General features: G+C 32.6%; 4 protein-coding genes across 4 annotated transcripts in view; all 4 read left to right on the forward strand.

The window, feature by feature from the left end:
* The window catches only part of LOC143916237 (methyltransferase-like protein 25B), a 588188-nt gene that overhangs the window by 238132 nt on the left and 322425 nt on the right, over window positions 1-27631 (forward strand). The gene's annotated exons all lie outside the window — the stretch shown is intronic.
* LOC143917718 (myrosinase 1-like) lies at window positions 3927-6158 on the forward strand. Its single transcript, XM_077439302.1, has 6 exons — window positions 3927-4002; window positions 4076-4663; window positions 5086-5180; window positions 5317-5619; window positions 5706-5944; window positions 6038-6158. Exons 1-6 carry the CDS (start codon window positions 3927-3929, stop codon window positions 6156-6158), a joined length of 1422 nt encoding a protein of 473 aa, XP_077295428.1.
* On the forward strand, window positions 11532-13643 carry LOC143917729 (myrosinase 1-like). The gene is made up of 6 exons (XM_077439311.1): window positions 11532-11616; window positions 11701-12282; window positions 12601-12695; window positions 12777-13079; window positions 13160-13398; window positions 13523-13643. Exons 1-6 carry the CDS (start codon window positions 11532-11534, stop codon window positions 13641-13643), a joined length of 1425 nt encoding a protein of 474 aa, XP_077295437.1.
* Window positions 13850-27565, forward strand: LOC143917735 (myrosinase 1-like). The gene is made up of 7 exons (XM_077439317.1): window positions 13850-13899; window positions 17293-17396; window positions 17470-18057; window positions 18470-18564; window positions 18701-19003; window positions 19090-19328; window positions 27445-27565. The coding sequence occupies exons 1-7, from the start codon at window positions 13850-13852 to the stop codon at window positions 27563-27565; spliced, it is 1500 nt and encodes a 499-aa protein (XP_077295443.1).

Consider the following 27631-nt stretch of genomic DNA (forward strand, 5'->3'; position numbering starts at 1 on the left):
GAGTCCAGGAAATTGAAAGTTAACGTTTAAACAAATATAACCTCATTATAATTGTGAATACTTTTTTTGAATAAATCTATTTTTATCTACATATATTCCAAGTAATGAGCTATAATTTTTCAGCTTTAATTAAAGATTCTGTAGAAAAGTTCACTTCTGATTTTGTTTATTTATTTGTTTATTTTTAACACCACCAGTGGATTTGGGAAACCTTGTTAACCACTCTTCTGCTGGTCCCACGCCCGGAAAAGGGAGGATAGCCTCTTTAATATTTTTTCTATTAATTAACAAATTAATACAGGTTAATTTTAATATTCTTAAAACAATTATATCTAAGCAGAGGTAGTATACGAATATTATCGGCACATTTAGTAAATATGTGATTTTGTGTCCCTTTATTACTATCATTATTATTATAGATATTTGTAGTTTTCCGAAAAACTATACTTATATTCGGTCAATAATAATACTGATTTTTTTAAGAGAATTACAAGAAATAATTAAAATAAAGTACTTACCGTTAACGAAATCATGTATGATGATGATAATGTTGAAACGATGTTTACACTCTGAAGTCTAAGTCAGGCCGCATACCAAATACGCATACAGCATTCACGCTGCAAATGCTTCAGGAAGCATTTATTATTCATACTGCGTAGCTCAGCAACTGTTTTGCCCGATGTGCGTGCTACCATTCAAATGGTTCGGTGATCATTGGTCACAAAGCGCTCCTCCAAAATTGACTAAAATCTCTATAGCCGAAAAGTCCATCATACTAACGAAAATTCGAGTGCCAAATATTCCGCATTCGCGGTTTTTATAGCAAAAATTGTCTTTGTGACCATCGCAATGTGACTAATAATCCAAGTACCCATTCAAATATGTGGGAGTAATAAATGCTTTCTGAAGCATTTGCAGCGTGCATGCTGCATGCGTCTTTGGTGTGCAACAGGGCTTTGAGCAGTCTAAGGCAAAATCCTATAAATATGTGCATTGTACATACATATGTATATACATATATGAGTGAAATTCTAAATTTAGTCAAATTTCAGTACGCCGTATCGTTTTCGGTATTTATTTTCAGTATTTGCAAAATCCGTTCCATTGTTCCGTTCCAGTTTTCTCAGAAATCGAATAAGTAAGGTCATACATACATATTTGAATCGGGTCTACCTCACGGGACCGAAAGTGAAAAGGTCGAAAAAGCAAATATCGGAAGGCAAAGATCGAAAATCAAAAGATCTTATGTCGAAAGATCAAAAAAAAGGGTGCATGGAAAAAGGTACTATGTATATATAATATATATGAGTGGCATGCGGTGAAGTTATCTCTCTTTTTGTCATACAGCCTTGTTTAATGTGCGCGCGCAGGATACGGGAGGAAAAGCCTGTTCCTCTTGTTCCTGTTGTATCCTGCTCGCGCAAATTAAGTGAGGATGTACGACGGGGGGAGAGAGACTTTTACCGCACGCCACTGATATATTATATATATGTACTAACCGTTTTTCATATGTATGCATGATAAACGAATATTTTCGACTTTTTCACGGTCACCCATATGAATCATGTACACGCAGAATCTATAAATAAGACATACATATTTGGATATTTTCAATGTATCGACTGAAAATCATTTTGAATTTTTACTCGAAATTTTAAATACCCAGATCCGGGGGGTTTTGAAGCCCGTATCCCGAATCCGGGTTTTAAGTCGAGTCCGGGTGGAGTCGAGTGCAGAAACCTTAATTTACACATACCAGCAGTATTATAAAATACTAATAGCTATGACAGCATTTTCGATACAAATTGAGCAAAAATGTATGGAAACTTGCACAAGACAAAAGTTCTACTTCCGGCTGTCGGATTTTGTTCAAATTTTTTTGATTACTTAAAATCACCATCAATCCTATACACATTAAATGTCAAGAAACTAAAAATAACTTAAAGGTCATAATAAAATAATGAAATATTGTTTTAAAAAAAACACTACTTCCGGTTTAATAAATTCTGACCAAAACCAAATCAGCTCTAAGTTATTACATAAATAATACAAATATAAATTTTCACTTTTGACCTTTCTAAGAGGAAAAAATCCCACTTCCGGTTTATTAAATTTAGTGATTTTTATTTTATTGTCATCATATTGTACAAATATAAATTTTCAGCTTGATACGTTCAGGAGTGTGGACAAAGTAGCACAACATTTTGGAACTTTTTACGAGGAAAAAATCCCACTTCCGGTTTATTAAATATATTGATTTTTTAGTATTATCAAATTGATACAAGGATTATCAGTTGAATTATGTAATTGAATGATTTTCTGCTATTTTTCTTTTCGTTTACATATTTGTACACATAGTTTGTGGTATTATTGGAAGTTTTGATTGTCGTTTTTCGCGAATATTTTGTTGTGAAATTTCGAGATTCCCATTTCTCGAGAATATTTTATTATGAAAATTCGAATTTCTCGTTTCTAGAGAAACATTTATTAGAATCCCGAAAATATCGAGAATATTTTAAATTTATCACTACATATTTTTGTTCAATAAACTGATTGATTTATATACTTGTTAACTCATAAATAATTTTGTGTGAAATTTTGAGTATGACTATGTACATATGCACGAAGCATGAAGCTTTTCCTAACAGGCAAAGATGTTTGATTTATTATTTATGTATGTATTTTTGTATTTGTTTCATACACAGTAATGGATTAGTATTTTAATATGCATAGATGGTCAGTATTTTTATCATTTATAATAATAAAAAGTATAATATTATAGAACAAAATTTGATATAATTTATATAAAATGTGATATTCTTTGTTTCTTTCATATTACAAATATATGTATGAATAAAAGATAAATAAAAATGTTTACAGTTAACATTTACGTATAAACGTATATCTATACAAATTAGTAGAAGTGATTATAATGATTGAGTGCAATTCAATTCAACTAGATATCTTACTATAACAAGAAATTTGTTAATGCATTTTAAAATTAACGAATAAACATTTCTATAGACTTCTATAGGTTCATTACTATTGTAATAATACAATACAATATACGTACAGCTTTTAGTTTTGTTCCGATAGCATAGAAATTAACACTTGAAATCGGTCACCGAAAATCATATACATATGTACATATATATGTAAATGTATTTACATATACATACATATCTACTAAACACGAAATGAAAATTTGGTCAATAATTGTCGTCTCGGTGGTTTTCATCATCAGGTAGATTTATATTTATTTATTATAAAACATTCAATATAATAATTAACATAACTTTAAAACCCAGAAGAGTGCAATTTCTCAAATCGTAAAAACTATATATGTATTTAATTAAAACAAAAAATGTTTTTAAACACCTTTTAATAAAAGGGAATATATGTATGTACATGCAATTAAATTTGATTTAATCATTTTAATATATTAAAAAATTATATATTATAATATAGCAGATAACCTAGATGGCTTTAATTACACAAAGGAATTTTTAGCAGAGGTCAAAATTATTCAATGGACATTTGTTAATTTTTTATTTTAATAAATATATGTATTTTTTTAATCCTAAATATATGTGTCTGTTAGTATGTATGTATGTATATAATCTTTATTTATAATATTTGAATAAGTAATGTATATTTAATAAAAAAGGCATTTAAAATATTAAATTTAGCGATTTAATTTAAACAGTTTTTAACTAGTAGATATTGAAAACTCATTCTAATCAGTTCATTAACAAATCATAATATGGAGTTTTACATCACTTAGTGGTTAGTGGGCATACATAATATTTAATATCGTCAAATGAAAATAAATAAAAAATCAGTAATGTGTTAAATGGTTTTCTACACTATAATTTTTATTAAAACATTTTTTCAATAGAAATGTTCAAGGGGAAAAAATTGATTTTATGAATATACCAGAAACCTTAAGATTTGCTACCGCTACAGCTGCTTTTCAAGTTGAAGGAGCATGGAATGAGAGTGGTAATTTTTCGTTTTGATTTGATCTGTATGTTTTAGTTGAATATTTTTATAACCGTGTCTTTATTCAACATAGATAAAGGAGAAAGTGTGTGGGATGATTTTGTTCATTCAAAACCAGAAAGGATTGTAGATGGAAGTACAGCAGATGAGGCTTGCGACTCTTATCATCTGTATAAAAGGGATGTGGAAATGTTGGTCGAACTTGGAGTGGATTACTACAGATTTTCCATAGCTTGGACTAGACTGTTACCCACTGGATTCCCTAATAAAATCAGTGTAGACGGTGCTAATTACTATAACAACCTGATAAATGAGCTGATCAAAAACAATATAAAACCGATCGTGACGATAAACCATTGGGACATTCCTAACGTGTTTCAAAAAATTGGTGGATGGACCAATGTTTTGTTGGTGGATTATTTTGGAGATTATGCTCGGGTTGTTTTCGAATTATTTGGAGATCGAGTTAAAGAGTGGGTCACTTTCAACGAACCTCAAATAATGTGCTTACTCGGATATGGTGAGCAAGTTGGAATTCACGGGTTAGCTCCAGATATGCAATTCAATGGTGTTGGAGAGTATCTATGCCTACACAATGTTCTAAAAGCTCATGCGAAAGCCTATAATTTGTATAATGATACTTTCAAACCGACTCAAAAAGGTGATTTAATTTTTATAAAATTAATTGGATTAATTGGAAGTTGATGATAATATCCATATACTGGTGTGAATCTCTCTGGTTCCTATTAAGGTCTGTTCATACCTATCCAGCACGACCCGTATCCTGCAGGTGTCATGCAAGTGCGGATAGTATTCTTTTGTACATTCTATATGGACGCACATGAATACGTAAATGCGCATGCGCGAATGAAGTATGAATACGTCCATATAACGTACCAAAGAATACTATCCGCACTTGCATGACACCTGCAGGATACGGGTCGTGCTGGATAGGTATGAACAGACCTTTATTGGTTCAATGGGACTTACAGTAGAACATGTATGTAGATGCATAGAAATAAATGCTTTTTATTATTTCATAATTATGGTGTTAATGTAATTTAATTATTGCGATACATTCAGGTAAATTAGGAACAGCGACATATACATCATGGGGAGAGCCAGAAACCGACTCTGTAGATGATAAAGAAAATGCTGAAAAATTCATGCATTTTATGGTGAGTACTTTGAGTTTTATTTTTATAATAATAACAAACATTTGTTTATTTCGGACATCAATTCACATTTTTTAATGAAACTCACATTTTATTATGAATATATGTAAGAAATTCACATGTTATTTTTGTCTAATAGACTGGTTGGTATAGTCATCCAATATATTCCAAGGATGGTGATTATCCACCAATTATGCGAAAAATAATTAATGAAAGGAGTGAAATTCAGGGTTTCAAAATGTCTCGTTTGCCAGCATTCACAACAGAAGAAATAAAATATATAAAGGGTACATTTGATTATATGGGAATAAACTATTATACTGGTGGTGTTGCAGATACTTCCAGATTTAACCAGACAAAAGTGCCATCGTTTGAAAATGATATGGGATTTACATCGCGCCAGAAAGTTGAATGGGAAAAACTAATAATCACATGGATCAGAGTAAAGTTATTTTATTCTAGTATTCTATTTCGCATGTGTTAATATTAATTTTTTTTTATAAATATGTATATTTTATTATATTATAGATATATCCAGAAGGCTTTCGAAAAGTAATTAATTGGATGGTGAAACAATATGGCAATCACGAGATATACATTTTGGAAAATGGATTTGCTAGTGAGAGAGGAATTAATGATGATAGACGAATTAAATGTTATACCAATTATCTAAAATCGTTGTTGGAAGCGATCAATGATGGGTGTAATGTCACTTTATACACCGCTTGGTCTCTTATGGATAATTTTGAATGGCGTTCAGGTTACTTGTAAGATATCTTATGTTCCATTAACCCATTTATAAAGAATGTATGTATTATATGTTTACGTACGTATGATTAATACAATTAATTATTTTTCAGAAATCGAATGGGCTTTTTCGAAGTGGATTTCAACAGCCCTAATAAAACGCGAGTTCCCCGGAAGTCAGCAAGATTTTATAAAGAATTAATCGAGTCCAGGAAATTGAAAGTTAACGCTTAAACAAATATAACCTCATTATAATTGTGAATACTTTTTTTGAATAAATCTATTTTTATCTACATATATTCCAAGTAATGAGCTATAATTCCATTCCTTTTATAAGACTATATGATATATTGAAATATTTTACATCATCATCATCATCATCATCGTTTACAGCCATTTGCCATCCACTGCTGGATGAAGGCCTTTCCAACACGCTTCCACTCGTCTCTGTTTTGCGCAACTCTCATCCATCTCACCCCGCACATTTTCCTAATTTCGTCCACTCATCTTCCCTGCGGTCTTCCTTTTACTCTTTTGCATTCTCTCGGGTACCATTCAAGCACTTCTTTTGTCCACCTTTCGTCCATTCTTCTAGCCACGTGGCCCGCCCATTGCCATTTCAATCTCTTTACTCTATCCCCTATGTCCACTACCCTTGTCATTCTTCTCACCCACGTGTTCTGCTTCCTGTCTTTCCTCGTATTGAGAAAGTTCAACTTAAATTTATTAAATCCTTACGCTACCTTTTTCCTACCTATACCCATTCTACTGTTTCCGACATTTTAAAAATCCTTTCTTTTAACAATCTTTCTGTCAGGCGACGACATACTGATGCTATATTCTTCTTTAAGCTCATAAATGGTTTCCTTGATTGTTCTGATTTACTGAATAAGGTTAATTTCAGAATCCCAGTTCGGTACTCTAGACGCTTTGCACTCTTTTCACTTGATCCTTTCAATACTAATTCCCAAAAATATTTTTATCTGCAGCGTGTTTATCGTATGTTTAACGGAGAGCTGAATGAGGTTGATCTATTTGGTATTTCCCTACATCAATTCAGGTCTAACATCAAGAGAATCTTGACCGATTGATTCATTTCTTCTCCTATTCTATTTTATAACCTTTTTCCAATATTTCCAATATTTTTATACTTTAGTTTAGTTATGTAATGTGCTATTTAATCATATTATAGCTTTCATTCTTTTCCTTTTCATTTGTTTATTTTCTATTAACCTTTTTCATTTGTTTTATATTTGTAAATTTCAATTTCTTCTTATATTCTATTTTATAACCTTTTCCAAATATTTTAATACTATAGTTTAATTATGCAATGTTCTACATATTTTGTCATGCCTTTATTCTTTACTTTTTAATTTGTTTTCCTTATATTTATCTTTTTCATTTTTGTAAAAATCTATTATTGGACTCGGATGTTACATATATTATTTATTTACTATTTGTTTTTTATACTTATCTATGTACATCCTGTCTGTTGATTTTTCAATTAATAAAATAAAATAAAATAAAATAAAAATAAAATACATCGTTCCATACTTCTTTTAGTGCATTGGATTTTGTGTAGCATATTGGCGTTCAGTGTCCAAGTTTCACATCCATACGTCATCACTGGCAAAACGCATTGATCAAAGATCTTTTTCTTCAGGCAGAGTGGCATTTTTGATTTAAAAACAGCATTCATCCGTCCAAATGCACTCCATCCTAATTTCATACGTCTCTTTATCTCTTCATTTTTACTACCAGACATGTCAATTATTTGACCTAAATATAAATAATTATTTACTACTTCTACTGGTTTATCATCTAATGGGATGCTATCAGGCATGCAATAACTATTGAACATTAATTTGGTGTTATCTACGTTAATTTTTAATCCTACTTTTCTACTTTCCCTGTCCAGCTGTGTTAGTCTGTTAAGTAGGTCAGCTGAATCACGAGCTATTAAAACTATATCGTCTGCGAACCGAAGGTGACTCAAGAAGCGACCGTTGATGCTTACTCCGGCTTTGTCCCATTCCAAGTTCCTGAAAACTCCCTCAAGCACCGAATTGAATAACTTGGGCGAGATTGTATCTCCTTGTCTTACTCCTTTTCCTTTGCTTAATCTATCTGTACCTGAAAAAATTTTAACCGAAGCTGTGGCATTCTTATATATTGCAGCTTACAGCCCCACATAGGGTTCCAGTACTCCTTGTGTTTGTAGAGCGTTAAGTACTGCATTGTGGCTAACTGTATCGAAGGCTTTCTCATAATCGACGAAACCTAGGCACAATGGCCGTTGATATTCGAGGTTTTTTATGTTGTTCTCAAAATCCATTTGGTTTATTCAACTGAAATTTCATATCTAGAAATTTAAGCATAATACCAAGTTATATATAAAATTAAGCAAGCATCCGTCAACCGGAAGTGGCAGTTTACTATGTTCGATTTTTGTTTCACTATTTATTTCGACCCATTAAACATGTGTGCTTGTCACGAAAAAATTCAAGTATAATTTTTGTATCAAAAAAAAAAAAATTTGTAAAAACAAAAAAAAATCATTAAATTTTATAAACCGGAAGTGGGATTTTTTCCTCTTAGAAAGGTCAAAAATGTTGTGCCCACTACTCTGTCCACACCCGTGAACGTATCAAGCTGAAAATTTATATTTGTATTCTTCAGGTACTAACTTAGAGCTGATAAAGCTTTGGTCAGAATTCGTAAACCGGAAGTAGTATTTTTTTTTTTAAACAATATTTCATTATTTTATTTTGACCTTTTAAAATATTTTTATTTTCTTGATATTTAATGTGTATGATACTGATAGTGATTTTAAGTATTAAAAAAAAATTTTGAAAAAAATTCGACAACCGGAAGTAGAACTTTTGTCTTGTGCAAGTTTCCATACATTTGCGCTCAATTTGTATCGAAAATGCTGTCTTAGCTATTAGTATTTCATAATGCTGCCGGTATGTGTCTGTTCGGTTCAATATAGAATTTTGTTTTGTGACTTTCTTATATTTCTCTTAAAATCATGGTTGGTCACACCCGAAGTTTTTTAAGATAGTTTTAAACATGCAAAAAAAATGTGGAACGCCCAGCAAAAATCAAAGCGTCCCAAAATCACCCCCTTTGTGTTTTTGTTTTCGGTACAATTATATCCTTGTATCTATCCTTGCTTGACAGTGATCGATAACGGTGTATCCCATATTTGAAGAAATGTAGGAGACCCCCCACAGCAGGGAGCCTTATTTCGCCTTATACATTATTTCTACACAGCCAAATGTTTTGATTAAAAAGCTTAAAAAATCTATTATATATAACTGTCGTTGAAGTGAAAAATATTTTAGAGGACACAAAAAAAAACAATTAACTGAGAGATTAAGTGGTTAATACTTAAGTATTCAAACAAGCCAAACATACAAAAAACTGCAAAAACGTAGGGAGATTACGATGACATAAATAGAAGCATTTGAAAAAGGTGTAGAGAATTTTTTCAACATTGGAATTAATTATTTAGCAAAGTGGTCAAGTCCATTGACCAAATACGATGTTTTTTCATGAATGCTATTGCATATTTAAGTAAAAGAGGTATGTTGTTCACGGATTTAATATATGAGGAAGTCATTTATCGAAAATAAAACATGTGAAGAATGGAAAACGAAAGATGTGCATGATAAATGGCTATACTATTTCATAAAGACTGAAGAGACAGAAAAAAAACTAATCTACCAGCAGCATGGACTAGTAGTTAGCATATCATATCTGGTTATGAGTTCGAGTCAGACTAGGACTAGTGGTTAGCATATATGCTTTCGAACATAATGGTCACAGGTTCGAGTCCCACTAGTTGCTGCTGGCCAGACCTTGGTTTGTGACCAGGTCGGTCGTTTCCTATCAGAGTTTGCCAATTTTTCTGATTTTCATTGAAACGATTCCTGCAAAATTGGCTCTCCCTCCCAATTTCTATCTTGAAATCTTGAGTTTTTATATTATATGTATGTCTAGGTTCGCCAGGTTTCTCTCCATAGATGTCTCTGTGGATGATTGTCGTATAAAAAATCGTATTGATGTGTAAATGTTTGTTGATCGTGTTGTGTACGATGTTTGCAATACACTTTGCTATGTTTGATCATAGATGTCATGCTATGACAGAAATAAAAATGCTAAGAAATAAAAAACGTTGATAGAACAGTTACTATATACATAAATATATAGTATTTCAAGATAATTTGGCAAATTTCAAATTAGTTGAAGTGATTATAAAATTTTGAGGAGTGCAATCACGAGCATGTTGACATTATTGAATATTAGATTAAACTCACTCACGATATATTTAATGAGTTTTGAAATTAAAACATAGACGGTTGTAAAAATTTAGACTCATTATTATAATATTATTAAAAATTATAATTATATACTCCCAACGGCTAACTTATTATCATTTTTCTTTTTTTTTTTACTTTTATATGACATATGTATGACATATTATGTGTTTAAATATTTAGATTTTTTCATTTTTTTGATAAATGTTTTTATATACATATTATATATACACATACATATATAATATTGATCAATCAAAATCATGTATTTTTAATCCTTTGAATACTGACCATCGCCGATCAGCGTTTTGTCCATATGGACATATGCCTGAAATACGCCGATAAGCGTTGTATTTGGAGTATGTAAAAATAAACAAGAATACTACCCGCTAAGCCTTTCTAGGTAGCATTGAAAAAAATGCATTGAACATGGGATGTGTAATCCGTGTCAATGTTTATAAATACTGGTTTACATCTGAATTTCTGAATTTATAACCATAGCAGAGTTTCTTGATGAAAATTTCTAACTGTATTTTAGATTGTGGCTTGGCATTTGTATTGTGCCCATTACATTTAAACAACAATGAAGAAGATGGAACTACTTTTTGAAAAATACATTCATTAATACACCTCTTTATATTTTACATTGTTGCAAGATATATTAGAGACTCTAAGCACACCTTTACAAAGCTCGAAATCCTCGGCAGAAGTTATCTAGGGGTTGTTTGGATTAGCTACAATTTTTATACCTGCTTTTTATTGGATTTCTAAATTATTCTAGTTGGAAATGTTGCAAAAATTTTCAGCGTGGCGGGCTTTCAACAGAAAAGACTTCAGCACTCAATGGGTTAATGAATGGATTGTAAAATTTGAATAAAAGTGCAAAGTGTGCAAAAATAGTTTTTATCTCTGTACTTGGTAAATATTAATTATTTTGTATTCAATATTGTTAAGCCATATTTAATAACTAGCAACAAAAACACGAATAGCAAATACAAAAAGAGTATAAAAAGACTTCAAATCAAGCTCAGTGTTCAGTATCAATCAGATAACGTAATACTACGTATTAGCTTTGTGAGATCGATCGTAGAAAACTATAGTAATATCAAACAAATACAAAAGTGAAATGAGCAATTGGTTAACATGTGTCTCCTTGACAATTATTATATTTGGGTAAATTCATTTAATACATTTCGATAAAGCAAATCATTCTAATGTTGTGAATTAATAAATTTCCTTGTTTTTTCAATTTGAAAATTTCAATAGGAATATCCAAACAGTACAAATGAAATTCTTAAATATACCAAAAACATTAAGATTTGCCACTGCAACCGGAGCTTATCAAGTTGAAGGAGCATGGAACGTCAGCGGTGAAATATTTGATTTTTCATTATTTTAAAATACATTTAAGCTACTGTTTATGTTATATGAAAATGCGTCTTATTCTAATACAGATAAAGGAGTGAGTATGTGGGATAATGTAATTCATTCAAAACCCGAGAATGTCGTGGATAGAACAACGGCAGATGTAGCTTGCGACTCTTATCATCAGTATAAAAGAGACGTGGAAATGCTTGTGGAACTTGGAGTCGAATATTATAGATTCTCCATAGCTTGGTCTAGATTGCTACCCACCGGATTTTCAAATATAATAAGTGAAGACGGCTCTAATTACTATAATAACCTGATAAACGAACTCATCAAAAACAATATAAAACCTATGGTAACGTTACATCATTGGGACCTTCCTTACGTGTTTGAAAAGATGGGTGGTTGGACTAACGAAGCAGTCATTGATTATTTTGAAGAATATGCTCGCGTTGTATTCGAACTATATGGAGATCGGGTCAAAGAGTGGATTACTTTTAACGAGCCTCAAGTCTTGTGTTTGTTTGATGTGTTTGCAGTAGACAGTGGATTTGCTTCAGAAACTCTAGTCAGTGGTGTTTCTGACTATCTCTGTCTGCACCATTCTATAAAAGCCCACGCAAGAGTTTATCATCTATATAACAATACCTTTAAGCCCACCCAAAAAGGTAATTTCATTTTTGTACATATTTATGTATGTATATTATATATTGAGGCAGCTGAGATCTTACATAATTTATTTAGTACCTACATATATATATATAGAAGTTCTGACTATAGATAGTGTTGTAAGCCTCATTGATTTCTATTATGACAGCTCTATAACTAGGCCCTAACTGTTCTGTATCTCAAAAAGACTCAAATATAATACCCGTATCATGTATGTATGTATGTATGTATGTTGTTACTAATACACTACATATTATTTTGTGAATATATGTAGGAATTCATATACTCATATTATCGATTTGTTGTGACACATCCAGGAAAATTAGGAACAGCTCCTTATACAGTATGGGGAGAATCAGTATCTGATTCCGAAGAAGATATTGCGAATGCTGAAAAATTAATGCAGTTTTTTGTGAGTACATATTTTAAGTTTAACGATGATTTCAAATTCAAATATAATGTAATACATATACTTGCAATGTTTATCTAATAGGTTGGTTGGTATACACATCCAATATATTCTGACGAAGGTGATTATCCTCCAATTGTGCGGAAAGTAATTGATGAAAACAGTGCACGGCAGGGTTTTAAAGTTTCTCGATTACCAAGATTTACGCCAGAAGAAGTGAAATACATAAGGGGTACATTCGATTTTATGGGCTTCAACTTCTACACTGCAGTTGTACCTAACACTGACAGGTTGGATCCGAAAAAAGCGCCATCTTTTGAAAATGATTTAGGCTTCTCGATGCTTCAGAAAGACGAATGGGAACTTTCACTGATCACATGGCTCAGAGTAGTTATTTTATTCGAATCTTCGATTTCTTATGTGTTTACAATGTAATTGTAAAATATGTTTATTTTATCACATCATAGGTATATCCGCAAGGGTTTCGGAAAATTACAAATTGGATGGTGAAACAATATGGCAATCATGAGATATACATTTTGGAAAATGGATTTGCCACTAAAAGAGGACTTAATGATGATAACCGCATCAAGTATTATACTGAATACCTGACATCTTTATTGGAAGCAATTGACGATGGGTGTAACATCACTTTATATACAGCTTGGACGCTTATGGATAATTTTGAATGGACTTTAGGCTACTTGTATGTCATATTTTAATTTAAGTAACATTTACGCACTAAGAAAAGTTGCTCCTAATGATCGTTATATAAATACATGTCAACAATTAATATCAGCAATTGATTTGATTGTTTTTTTTTTTTTCAGAAATCCTATGGGTTTTTATGAAGTGGATTTTGACAGTCCCAATAAAACGAGAGTTCCTCGGAAATCTGCTAAATTTTACAGACAATTGATTGAAACAAGGAAACTGAAAGTCGCAGATTAAAATTATTAAATATTGTATAACTATTTATAGAATGTATTATCTATATGAATTTTTACTATTTGTTGATTTCGTTATGACGAATATACAAGTAATATGTATGCATATTTTTTTTTTGCATATTAAACGTAGTCGTACTACAATCATGCAAATGTTTTTCTACAAAAAATAAAAAATAACGGGTTTTTATTTTGAAATTGTTAAAAAACATGAATATACCTATTGAGAAATGTTACGGCCAAGGATATGATGGGGGCAAGTGTTATGAGTGGTGCTTACCTACAAACATATATAGTGGTGTCCAAACAAGGATAAAAAGTATTTAACCAAATGCGGAATATGTATGTACATATATTGTGCTAGTCATAATTTAAATTTAATTGTCAACGACAGCATTATCAATTTCCATGAAGTATCGTCATTCTTTTTTACTATTCAGAATATCTATGTATATATATCTATGTGTATATGTATACTGTATATGAGTGAAATTCTAAATTTAGTCAAATTTCAGTACGCCGTATCGTTTTCGGTATTTATTTTCAGTATTTGCAAAATCCGTTCCATTGTTCCGTTCCAGTTTTCTCAGAAATCTGAACAAATACATATTTGAATCGGGTCTACTTCACGGGACCGAAAGTGAAAAGGTCGAAAAAGCAAATATCGGAAGGCAAAGATCGAAAATCAAAAGATCTTAAGTCGAAAGATCAAAAAAAAGGGTGCATGGAAAAAGGTACTATGTATATATAATATATATGAGTGGCATGCTGTGAAGTTAACTCTATTTTTGTCATACAGCCTTGTTTAATGTGCGCGCGCAGGATACGGGAGGAAAAGCCTGTTCCTCTTGTTCCTGTTGTATCCTGCTCGCGCAAATTAAGTGAGAATGTACGACGGGGGGAGAGAGACTTTTATCGCACGCCACTGATATATTATATATACTAACCGTTTTTCATATGTATGCATGATAAACGAATATTTTCGACTTTTTCACGGTCACCCATGTGAATCATGTACACGCAGAATCTATAAATAACACATACATACATATTTGGATATATTCAATTTATCGACTGAAAATCATTTTGAATTTTTAATTTTATTAAATTTAGTGATTTTTATTTTATTGTCATCACATTGTACAAATATAAATTTTTAGCTTGATACGTTCAGGAGTGTGGACAAAGTAGCACAACATTTTGGAACTTTTTACGAGGAAAAAATCCCACTTCCGGTTTATTAAATATATTGATTTTTTAGTATTATCAAATTGATACAAGGATTATCAGTTGAATTATGTAATTGAATGATTTTCTGTTATTTTTCTTTTCGTTTACATATTTGTACACATAGTTTGTGGTATTATTGGAAGTTTTGATTGTCGTTTTTCGCGAATATTTTGTTGTGAAATTTCGAGATTCCCATTTCTCGAGAATATTTTATTATGAAAATTCGAATTTCTCGTTTCTAGAGAAACATTTATTAGAATCCCGAAAATATCGAGAATATTTTAAATTTATCACTACATATTTTTGTTCAATAAACCGATTGATTTATATACTTGTTAACTCATAAATAATTTTGTGTGAAATTTTGAGTATGAATATACATACATATGTACATATGCACGAAACATGAAGCTTTTCCTAACAGGCAAAGATGTTTGATTTATTATTTATGTATGTATTTGTGTATTTGTTTCATACACAGTAATGGATTAGTATTTTAATATGCATAGATGGTCAGTATTTTTATCATTTATAATAATAAAAAGTATAATATTATAGAACAAAATTTGATATAATTTATATAAAATGTAATATTCTTTGTTTCTTTCATATTACAAATATATGTATGAATAAAAGATAAATTAAAATGTTTACAGTTAACATTTACGTATAAACGTATATCTATACAAATTAGTAGAAGTGATTATAATGATTGAGTGCAATTCAATTCAACTAGATATCTTACTATAACAAGAAATTTGTTAATGCATTTTAAAATTAACGAATAAACATTTCTATAGATTTCGGTTCATTACTATTGTAATAATACAATACAATATACGTACAGCTTTTAGTTTTGTTCCGATAGCATAGAAATTAACACTTGAAATCGGTCACCGAAAATCATATACATATCTACATATATATGTAAATGTATTTACATATACATACATATCTACTAAACACGAAATGAAAATTTGGTCAATAATTGTCGTCTCGGTGGTTTTCATCATCAGGTAGATTTATATTTATTTATTATAAAACATTCAATATAATAATTAACATAACTTTAAAACCCAGAAGAGTGCAATTTCTCAAATCGTAAAAACTACATATGTATTTAATTAAAACAAAAAATGTTTTTAAACACCTTTTAATAAAAGGGAATATATGTATGTACATGCAATTAAATTTGATTTAATCATTTTAATATATTAAAAAATTATATATTATAATATAGCAGATAACCTAGATGGCTTTAATTACACAAAGGAATTTTTAGCAGAGGTCAAAATTATTAAATGGACATTTGTTAATTTTTTATTTGAATAAATATATGTATTTTTTTAATCCTGAATATATATGTCTGTTAGTATGTATGTATGTATATAATCTTTATTTATAATATTTGAATAAGTAATGTATATTTAATAAAAAAGGCATTTAAAATATTAAATTTAGCGATTTAATTTAAACAGTTTTTAACTAGTAGATATTTATTTTATTTATTTATTTATTTTATTAATTGAAAAATCAACAGACAGGATGTACAGAGATAGGTATAAAAAAAAACAAAAAGTAAATAAATAATATATGTAACATCCGAGTCCAATAATAGATTTTTACAAAAATGAAAAAGATAAATATAAGGAAAACAAATTAAAAAGTAAAGAATAAAGGCATGACAAAATATGTAGTACATTGCATAATTAAAATATAGTATTAAAATATTTGGAAAAGGTTATAAGATAGAATATAAGAAGAAATTGAAATTTACAAATATAAAAAACAAATGAAAAAGGTAAATACAAAATAAACAAATGAAAAGGAAAAGAATGAAAGCTATAATATGATTAAATAGCACATTACATAACTAAACTAAAGTATAAAAATAATGGAAATATTGGAAAAATAGAATAGAAGAAAAAATGAATCAATCGGTCAAGATTCTCTTGATGTTAGACCTGAATTGATGTAGGGAAATACCAAACAGATCAACCTCATTCAGCTCTCCGTTAAACATACGATAAACGCGCTGCAGATAAAAATATTTTTGGGAATTAGTATTGAAAGGATCAAGTGAAAAGAGTGCAACGCGTCTAGAGTATCGAACTGGGATTCTGAAATTAACCTTATTCAGTAAATCAGAACAATCAAGGAAACCATTTATGAGCTTAAAGAAGAATATAGCATCAGAATGTCGTCGCCTGACAGAAAGATTGTTAAAAGAAAGGATTTTTAAAAGATATTGAAAACTCATTCTAATCAGTTCATTAACAAATCATAATATGGAGTTTTACATCACTTAGTGGTTAGTGGGCATACATAATATTTAATATCGTCAAATGAAAATAAATAAAAAATCAGTAATGTGTTAAATGGTTTTCTACACTATAATTTTTATTAAAACATTTTTTCAATAGAAATGTTCAAGGGGAAAAAATTGATTTTATGAATATACCAGAAACCTTAAGATTTGCTACCGCTACAGCTGCTTTTCAAGTTGAAGGAGCATGGAATGAGAGTGGTAATTTTTCGTTTTGATTTGATCTGTATGTTTTAGTTGAATATTTTTATAACCGTGTCTTTATTCAACATAGATAAAGGAGAAAGTGTGTGGGATGATTTTGTTCATTCAAAACCAGAAAGGATTGTAGATGGAAGTACAGCAGATGAGGCTTGCGACTCTTATCATCTGTATAAAAGGGATGTGGAAATGTTGGTCGAACTTGGAGTGGATTATTACAGATTTTCAATAGCTTGGACTAGACTGTTACCCACTGGATTCCCTAATAAAATCAGTGTAGACGGTGCTAATTACTATAACAACCTGATAAATGAGCTGATCAAAAACAATATAAAACCGATCGTGACGATAAACCATTGGGACATTCCTAACGTGTTTCAAAAAATTGGTGGATGGACCAATGTTTTGTTGGTGGATTATTTTGGAGATTATGCTCGGGTTGTTTTCGAATTATTTGGAGATCGAGTCAAAGAGTGGGTTACTTTCAACGAACCTCAAATAATGTGCTTATTCGGATATGGTGAGCAAGTTGGAATTCACGGGTTAGCTCCAGATATGCAATTCAATGGTATTGGAGAGTATCTATGCCTACACAATGTTCTAAAAGCTCATGCGAAAGCCTATCATTTGTATAATGATACTTTCAAACCGACTCAAAAAGGTGATTTAATTTTTATAAAATTAATTGGATTAATTGGAAGTTGATGATAATATCCGTGAATCTCTCTGGTTCCTATTAAGGTTTGTTCATACCTATCCAGCACGACCCGTATCCTGCAGGTGTCATGCAAGTGCGGATAGTATTCTTTGGTACATTCTATATGGACGCGCATGAATGCGTAAATGCGCATGCGCGAATGAAGTATGAATACGTCCATATAATGTACCAAAGAATACTATCCGCACTTGCATGACACCTGCAGGATACGGGTCGTGCTGGATAGGTATGAACAGACCTTTATTGGTTCAATGGGACTTACAGTAGAACATGTATGTAGATGCATAGAAATAAATGCTTTTTATTATTTCATAATTATGGTGTTAATGTAATTTAATTATTGCGATACATTCAGGTAAATTAGGAACAGCGACATATACATCATGGGGAGAGCCAGAAACCGACTCTGTAGATGATAAAGAAAATGCTGAAAAATTCATGCATTTTATGGTGAGTACTTTGAGTTTTATTTTTATAATATTAACAAACATTTGTTTATTTCGGACACCAATTCACATTTTTTAATGAAACTCACATTTTATTATGAATATATGTATGAAATTCACATGTTATTTTTGTCTAATAGACTGGTTGGTATAGTCATCCAATATATTCCAAGGATGGTGATTATCCACCAATTATGCGAAAAATAATTAATAAAAGGAGTGAAATTCAGGGTTTCAAAATGTCTCGTTTGCCAGCATTCACAACAGAAGAAATAAAATATATAAAGGGTACATTTGATTATATGGGAATAAACTATTATACTGGTGGTGTTGCAGATACTTCCAGATTTAACCAGACAAAAGTGCCATCGTTTGAAAATGATATGGGATTTACATCGCGCCAGAAAGTTGAATGGGAAAAACTAATAATCACATGGATCAGAGTAAAGTTATTTTATTCTAGTATTCTATTTCGCATGTGTTAATATTAATTTTTTTTTATAAATATGTATATTTTATTATATTATAGATATATCCAGAAGGCTTTCGAAAAGTAATTAATTGGATGGTGAAACAATATGGCAATCACGAGATATACATTTTGGAAAACGGATTTGCTAGTGAGAGAGGAATTAATGATGATAGACGAATTAAATGTTATACCAATTATCTAAAATCATTGTTGGAAGCGATCAGTGATGGGTGTAATGTCACTTTATACACCGCTTGGTCTCTTATGGATAATTTTGAATGGCGTTCAGGTTACTTGTAAGATATCTGGAAAAGACTTCGATAATGGTTTGATGTAGTTTATTGAAATGTAAAATTTGCACGTGGTGGTTCAGCGGAGCGTACGGAACACAAGTTGTCCGTACGCCGTCTGCTCGAACTCTGTCGACCGTCGCGTATTTCCGCTTGGGCCGACACTAATGCCAACTCGTCAATAATGCCAATCGACAATCAGTTAATAAGACTGTTTGCCACACGTCATTACAAAAGTCGGAACATAGTCCCACATAGGAAAACTGTTGAACAATACAGTTATTCTACAGAGTTACAGCATTACTGACGAGTCGTTTACAATAAATCATAGCTCTTAAAATAATTAAATAGAGGGTGAATAATGAAACCTTTGCCTCATCCAGTGTGAGGATAAAATCAATTTATTGGTTCAGTAATATTTCAACTTATAGGTATACCTCTGGTGAATGTTGTTTCTATTTACATTAAAGTTTTTGAAATCTCCTTTGAAGCTGTGAATAAGCATTACAAGATAAGTTTACTTTAAAGAAGAGAGAGTGGACTGTATATGGTTTAAAACTTAAGCATTCCTCATCTTGATGTTAACTTAGACAATACAATGTTGACACTGTTACAGTTGTCAAGACAGATCAGCTATTACCGATCAATTAAACTTGATTAATGAGTGTAATGCTCCTAAGTTAACTTGATTTCATCAACAAGTAGCATAAACATTGCTAAATTAAAAGTAAATTGGAAAGTCATTCATTCATTCCTACAAGCAGGAAATGAAGGCGAACTATGATTATAGATGTCTCTACGTTAAACATCGAAATGTTCAGTATTATAATATTTACTTATTCTATGATTCACATAAATACTATAAACAGTAAGAGTTAACTTATGTTTTCATAACAAGAAACATAAGACCTGCGGATGACTCCCGGCAGGTTATAATTAAGTAGACATGAAATAATTTAAGATGCTCCATTAAGTGTGGCTTGGAGACTAACATTAACAAATCATGAATCTAATTTTAACTGTCAAATTTGAACAGTTTATTTTAAACTCGGATATAATCCTTCCGAGTGATGACATGAGACAAGTCTTATATTATAAAGACAAAATGATTAGATTAAATTCGGAGATATATACTGCCGAATGTTAAAATGAAAATAGCTTAAATTATACACACAACACAATTAAAGTGAATTACGGAGTACTACTATTAACATTGAATGATTTAAACTCATGATTACATCTAATAAGTAATATGAGTTGGGGGTAGTGTCTTCGGGTTAAACTAAGCTACCGAAGTTGACGGAATTGAAGCTGCTGTTTCTCCTCCCTCTTGCTGATCTTCCTTCCTGTCAAGTGGTCCTTGTGGTAGAATCGGCAATGGCGCCACTAGATGACTGGACCGACGAAACTCTCCGCTGGCAGTAAAGACGTCGACGACTCGAACTCTGCCATCTGGTCCGGGATACAATTTAGTGACTCGACCCAAGACCCATCGGGTTGGCAGCATGTGTTCCTCCTTTAACAGGACCATTTGACCCACACTCAGATTGTTGCTCGAGTCCTTCTTCCATTTGTGTCGTAACTGCAAAGAATGTAAATATTCCGCCGACCAACGTTTCCAAAATGCTGCTGTGGTCAATTGTATCTGAAGCAGATTGGCATGGACATTAGTGTTATATTTAACCTCCATTGGAAGAGCGAGTAAGGATCTGCCAATTAAGAAATGTCCAGGTGTGAGGGGTAAAAGGTCTAGTGGATCCGAAGACAAGGGACTAAGAGGACGGGAATTCATGCAAGCTTCTATTTGAGTCAATACCGTACAAAATGATTCGAAATTTAAGGTGGTGGCCTTTAACACCTTGTTTAAATGAATCTTCATGGATTTAACCGCTGCTTCCCACAGCCCTCCCATGTGAGGCGCCCTTGGCGGGTTAAACTTCCAACGAATCCCTTCGGAGGCTACATACCGTAGTAGCTTCTCCTCATGAGGACGTTCGTAAATTAATTTTACTAAATTAACGAGTTCACGACTTGCACCGACAAAATTAGTAGCATTGTCGGAATATATCGTATTGGGCCTGCCACGTCTGGCTACGAATCTTCTTAAACAATTTAAGAAATTTGAACTCGTTAAGTCTCCGACAAGTTCCAAGTGAACTGCCTTACTGGAAAAACACACAAAGACACAAACGTAACCCTTAATTATCTTAGAATTCTTATTGCAACCACTCTTCACAGGAAAAGGTCCTGCGAAATCTATCCCCACATGACTGAAAGGAAAATTCGCAGTGGTACGTTCAAGCGGGAGTAATCCCATTAATCTATTGTGTGACAGTGGTTTATTTCTGAAACAAATGACACATGAACGCACCACTCCTTTGACAGTATTATGTCCGGCCAATGGCCAATAGGTCTGCCGCAATAACGACAGTAAGGCTTGAGTACCCAAGTGAATATATTTCAAGTGCGCATCTCGGACAATCATGTGTGTAAGTTTATGCTTATTTGACAAGATAATGGGTGACGTTGATAGAGTTGTTCCCAGAGGAAGTCTACTTCCAACACAAATTAAATTCTCGTGGAATAGAGGGGACAATTTAGCTAATTTACTGCTACTGGGAATTGGATGTCCCTTGCTCAGCAAACGATATTCCAATGGAAATGATTCCATTTGCGATAACCTTATCAAATTATTTAAAGCATCTTTTAATTCTAAAGCGGACGGTTCGTTATTTTCTTTAACGTTTAATTGTTTATTCCTTAGTGGCCGACGAACATATGATAAAACTCGAAGGAGTCTTGGAAGATGAGAATGTTTATCTATCCAATTATTTTCCCTCACAAGGGTAGCGTTAGTGACTACCCTTCTCTCTGGAAGATCTATTGTGATCTCAGGAGGTCTTCGAGGCCATCGTGATTCGTCTAATTTCAACCAACTAGGGCCGTCCCACCATAACGAATTATGATTTAATTCTGATGGTTGAGTCCCTCGAGAAATTAAATCTGCTGGATTGTCTGTAGAGGAGACATGGTACCACTCAATGGGTTGAGATATTGATTGGATTTCGGCCACTCGATTGGCAACGAAGGTGGTCCATTTACATGACTCTCCTCTAATCCAATGCAATGCGACGGTTGAATCCGTCCAATAATATTTTTCATTAATATGAATTGTTAATTGGTCTATTGTTGACTTCATTAACTTTGATAATAACATAGCGGAGCACAGCTCTAAACGCGGAATAGTTACAAAACTGAGCGGAGCGACTCTCGAACGAGAACACACAAGATGACATTTGGAATTTCCCAATTGATCAGTACATTTTACATAAATACAAGCACCATAAGCTTTCTCGGATGCGTCACAAAATCCGTGTGCCTGTATATTAATGACATTATTTAGTATTATCAATCTAGGAATTTTATAAAGTTTCATGACTGTATTGGATAATTGACAATCTTTCCATTTTTTGAAGATTGTCTGAGGAATGAATTCATCCCAACCAATGGTTTGTTGCCAGACAGATTGCATTAATATCTTATAATTAATTAACAATGGAGATAATAGTCCTAATGGGTCGAAGATCTGACTAATTACTGATAAAAAGTTTCTTTTTGTTATATTTTCAGTCTCGACTTCGGTTTGAACCTTAAATACAAAAACGTCTTCCCGCGGTTTCCAAAATAAACCTAAAGTTTTGTGTGATTCGTTAGAGAAGTTAAAATCTGAACAATCGTCAGCTTTAACATCCGTGATTATATCGGAGTTGTTCGATGTCCATTTGCTTAAGGGCATACCGGCTGATAATAATATGGTTTCCAGTTGAACCTTTAATAATTTACCAGCTTCAATAGTATTAGTTCCCGTGAGCAAATCATCAACATAAAAATCACGTTCGATCACTTTACTAGCGATGGGATATTTGTTTCTATTCTCCTCTGCTAACTGATTTAGACATCTAGTAGCTAAAAATGGGGCTGAAGCAGTTCCGAATGTTACTGTATTAAGCTTGTAATGCTTGAATTTACTCTGGGGATCTGTTCGCCAAATGATTCGTTGTACATTTTTATTTTTCTCTGCTATTTGAATCTGTCGGTACATCTGCTTAATATCCGCAGTAATCACGTATTTATGGAGTCGAAAGTTGAGTAGTAAACTTAACAAATCTGATTGGACACTAGGTCCCACCATCAAAATATTATTTAGTGAGATATTAGACGTTGTCTTTGCGGACGCATCAAAAACTACACGATATTTAGTGGTAAGGCTAGACTCCTTAACCACGACGTGATGAGGTAAATAACAATGAACCTCATGTGCCTCCGGAGGTTCACACTCTGACATATGTCCTAAATTTATGTACTCTTCTAAAACTTTATTGTATTCCATTTTTAAATTATTATTGGCTAAAAAACGTCTTTCCAAAGTTTTGTGTCTTTTCTCCGCAATGTGCAATGAACTTCCTAATACTACCGGGGAATTTTTATATGGTAAAGCTACACAAAATCTACCGTTTTTATCTCGTGATGTGTGTGCTTGGAAATGTTCCTCACATCTTTTCTCCTCAAGAGATTGATGTTTTACCATAGGAACCTGGTCGATCATCCAAAAGTTTTGAATGTGACTGTCTAATTGACTTAAGCCTATGTGGCTCTTCCCTGGAGCATTATTTACTTCGGGATATGGACCAACTATTGTCCATCCGAATTCGGTATCCTTTAAGATAGGCATACCTTTTCCTAACTGGATGGTTCCTGCTTTCATAGCATGAACGCAAATCTCGGCGCCGAGCAAGAAATCGATTGGCGTCGGTTTATTCCAAAGGGGATCTGATAACTTGATTCCCGCTGGTATTGAAATTAACTGTTGATCCAGTTTCACAGTTGGAATTTCGCCAGTAATTTCTGGTAATACCAAACACAACACTTTGGTTGAGTAATTAGTGGTTGAAGACCTTATGGTCACCTTGGTGATGTGACGAATGCTACTTTCTTGATTAGCGATACCTACAATTTTTTGAGAGATTTTCTCTAATTTGAAGTTATTCTTCTTAGCGAAAGATGTGGTAACATAGTTGACTTGTGAGCCGGAATCTAATAATGTGCGACCCTTAACGACCGTTCCATTGGACGTTATAATGTCTACTTGTACCGTCGGTAAAATTATCTCCCTTTGAGAGAAATGAGTAGAATGAGCATTAATTGACTTCCTTCCCGTATTATTGGAACTAAATGTATCGTCCTGATGCAACAAAGTGTGATGGTTTTGTTTGCACCTTAAGCAATTATAGTTAGACTTGCAATTTGTTATCTTATGCGATGAATTTAAACATTTAAAACACATGTTATTAGATTTAACGAATTCATTTCTTTCCATACTGGATTTTGCTTTGAATTTATCACATTTGCCTATGAAATGATTATTTCGACAGAATGCGCATGCGTTTACCTTACTTGATGGGTTTTTGTTCGCGACATGAGTTCTCATGATTCTTTGACGACTATGAGGGAATTCCTTCACCGTAGTTACAGATGCAGTAGATTGTAATACATTACATCTATTCTGCAAGAATGTCTCTAAACTTTCATATGGTGGCATTTCTCTGCTAACCAGCGATATTTCCCAGTCTCTTACTATATTAAAAGGTAATTTCCTTAGAACTAAACATGTTACCCATGGATCTAAAATTTCTCTCGCGTAACCCAACGATTCAATGTTTTTAATACACACTGTTACCTGATTCAATAGATTTCTCAATTCGATATGTGATTCTCTTGTGATTAATTTTAAGTCACAAAGTGAATTAATCCTAGTTTTGAGATTAAGTCTTGGTAAATTATATTGCTTGTCTAAAATACTCCAAGCTATTTCGTAATTGTCTGAGCTAATATCTAAACCTGATACAGCTGCCAAAGCGGGACCGATTAAGGATTGATGCAAATATTGCAATTTCGTGACATTCGAATATTCCGTTTTGTTTCCTATTATATTCTTAAAAGCTTGTTGAAACGATTGCCATTCAGATGGATCTCCCTGAAATGTGGGAATGGTTAACGTCGGTAACTTATCTCTAGCAAATTTAATTGTTGCTTGCTCTACCTTTAGTTTACTATCTTGAAAGGATTGGCAATCTAATGCTGCTTTAAGATTTTTAACTGTTATTGTAATTGCATCGTACTCTTCGTCTATTTTGGCCGCTTTCGGTATGTCTGTAAGGTTATCTAAATACTCGTAATGGAGTTTTCGGACATAATCGTATGCTTCTTTAATGGTTTGATACTGTCCTTCATCTAATTCGGAGGATTTATCTATTTTTCCTTTTAGTCTTTGTACCGCGCCTGAATACCTTAATTCTATTGACGTCATTATGACTTCTACTTTATTTTCCTTCGCTAATATTTCTATCGATTGAGTCTGACTTCGAGTCTGATGTATTCTAGAGCTTGACCTGTCTCTAATAGGTTCTACGTCCCTAGTTGGATTTCGACCTTTATGCGACTTGGAAGTCGAAGCTTCTATTTCCTCGTTTTCAGCACTTGACATTTGTTTCAGAAAGTTGCACTATTTCGTCTCATAAATACAGTTGTTCTCTACTATAGCTGTCAATTGAACTATTCGTAGAGATAAGGTAATAATATTCAATGATTAACCGTGAATCTTAATATTCTACTTTAACTATTATCACCAGAATCTATCCAACATATTTTGGAAGAAATTACAACCCTAAATTGGTGGGTGCTTGATTTAAACCACTTTGGGGCTACAAGTCTTGTGATTTATTTTAAATCACCACTGTTTCATCACACATTATGAAACAAAGAGATCTACCGATGTATGAATATGCCGGTATGTACTTGATTTAATCCACTTTGGGGCTACAAGTGTAATTCCACATTTATCGTGGAAGGGGGGGGGGGGGAGGGTGTTTCTACACACATTAAGAAACAAAGATCTACCGATATGCATATACCGGTATGTACTTGGTTTAAGCCACTTTGGGGCTACAAGTATAATTCCACATTTATCGTGGAAGGGGGGGGGGGGGAGGAGGGTGTTTCTACACACATTAAGAAACAAAGATCTACCGATATGAATATACCGGTATGTACTTGGTTTAAGCCACTTTGGGGCTACAAGTATAATTCCACATTTATCGTGGAAGGGGGGGGGGGGGAGGGTGTTTCTACACACATTAAGAAACAAAGATCTACCGATATGAATATACCGGTATGTACTTGGTTTAAGCCACTTTGGGGCTACAAGTATAATTCCCCACGTGCTTTGCTAATTTTACACTACATCTGATTTTACACTTTTAATACGAAATTCGATGCGACCGATGAAACCTTCCTTCGTAGCGCGATATTATTTTATACAATCGCGTTAATTAATTGTTATACTTTAAAACATATTTTAAAAACTGACCTACCCACATGATTGCCTTTTGAACAGATTGCCTGAGATTGAATACATTCACTTACTTGAATATCCTTTACGATGTTTATGTGATCGTTCCGATAATTTTGGATTACCTCTGTGTCCCATGCGTCTTTGTAGGTTATGTTTTTATTTATATATTTTCTGCGTCAATCACGCGGTCATGTACCTCTGTACATCAATCAATATATTGCTGAAATAGAAGCAAACATGTTATTAGTATTGGAAAGGTATGGATAGTAACAAAGGAACGATACCGATTTCTTAATTGACATCCATTTTTTCTCGACCACGTTTTTTCCTATTGGTTTGTCCGTTTGGTGTTGTGGCCTAGGTTACTGGTGTCCGGTTCGAAGTGACCATCATGGAAAAGACTTCGATAATGGTTTGATGTAGTTTATTGAAATGTAAAATTTGCACGTGGTGGGCCAGCGGAGCGTACGGAACACAAGCTGTCCGTACGCCGTCTACTCGGTGACTCTGTCGACCGTCGCGTATTTCCGCTTGGGCCGACACTAATGCCAACTCGTCAATAATGCCAATCGACAATCAGTTAATAAGACTGTTTGCCACACGTCATTACAAAAGTCGGAACAATATCTTATGTTCCATTAACCCATTTATAAAGAATGTATGTATTATATGTTTACATACTTATGAGTAATACAATTAATTATTTTTCAGAAATCGAATGGGCTTGTTCGAAGTGGATTTCAACAGCCCTAATAAAACACGAGTTCCCCGGAAGTCAGCAAGTTTTTATAAAGAATTAATCAAGTCCAGGAAATTGAAAATTAATCTTTAAAAAAAATACTATCTTAGTATAATAATTGTGAATACTTTGTTTGAATAAATCTATTTTTATCTATAT

Source organism: Arctopsyche grandis, chromosome 1 (genome assembly GCF_051622035.1).
Source record: "Arctopsyche grandis isolate Sample6627 chromosome 1, ASM5162203v2, whole genome shotgun sequence".
Taxonomy (NCBI): domain Eukaryota; kingdom Metazoa; phylum Arthropoda; class Insecta; order Trichoptera; family Hydropsychidae; genus Arctopsyche; species Arctopsyche grandis.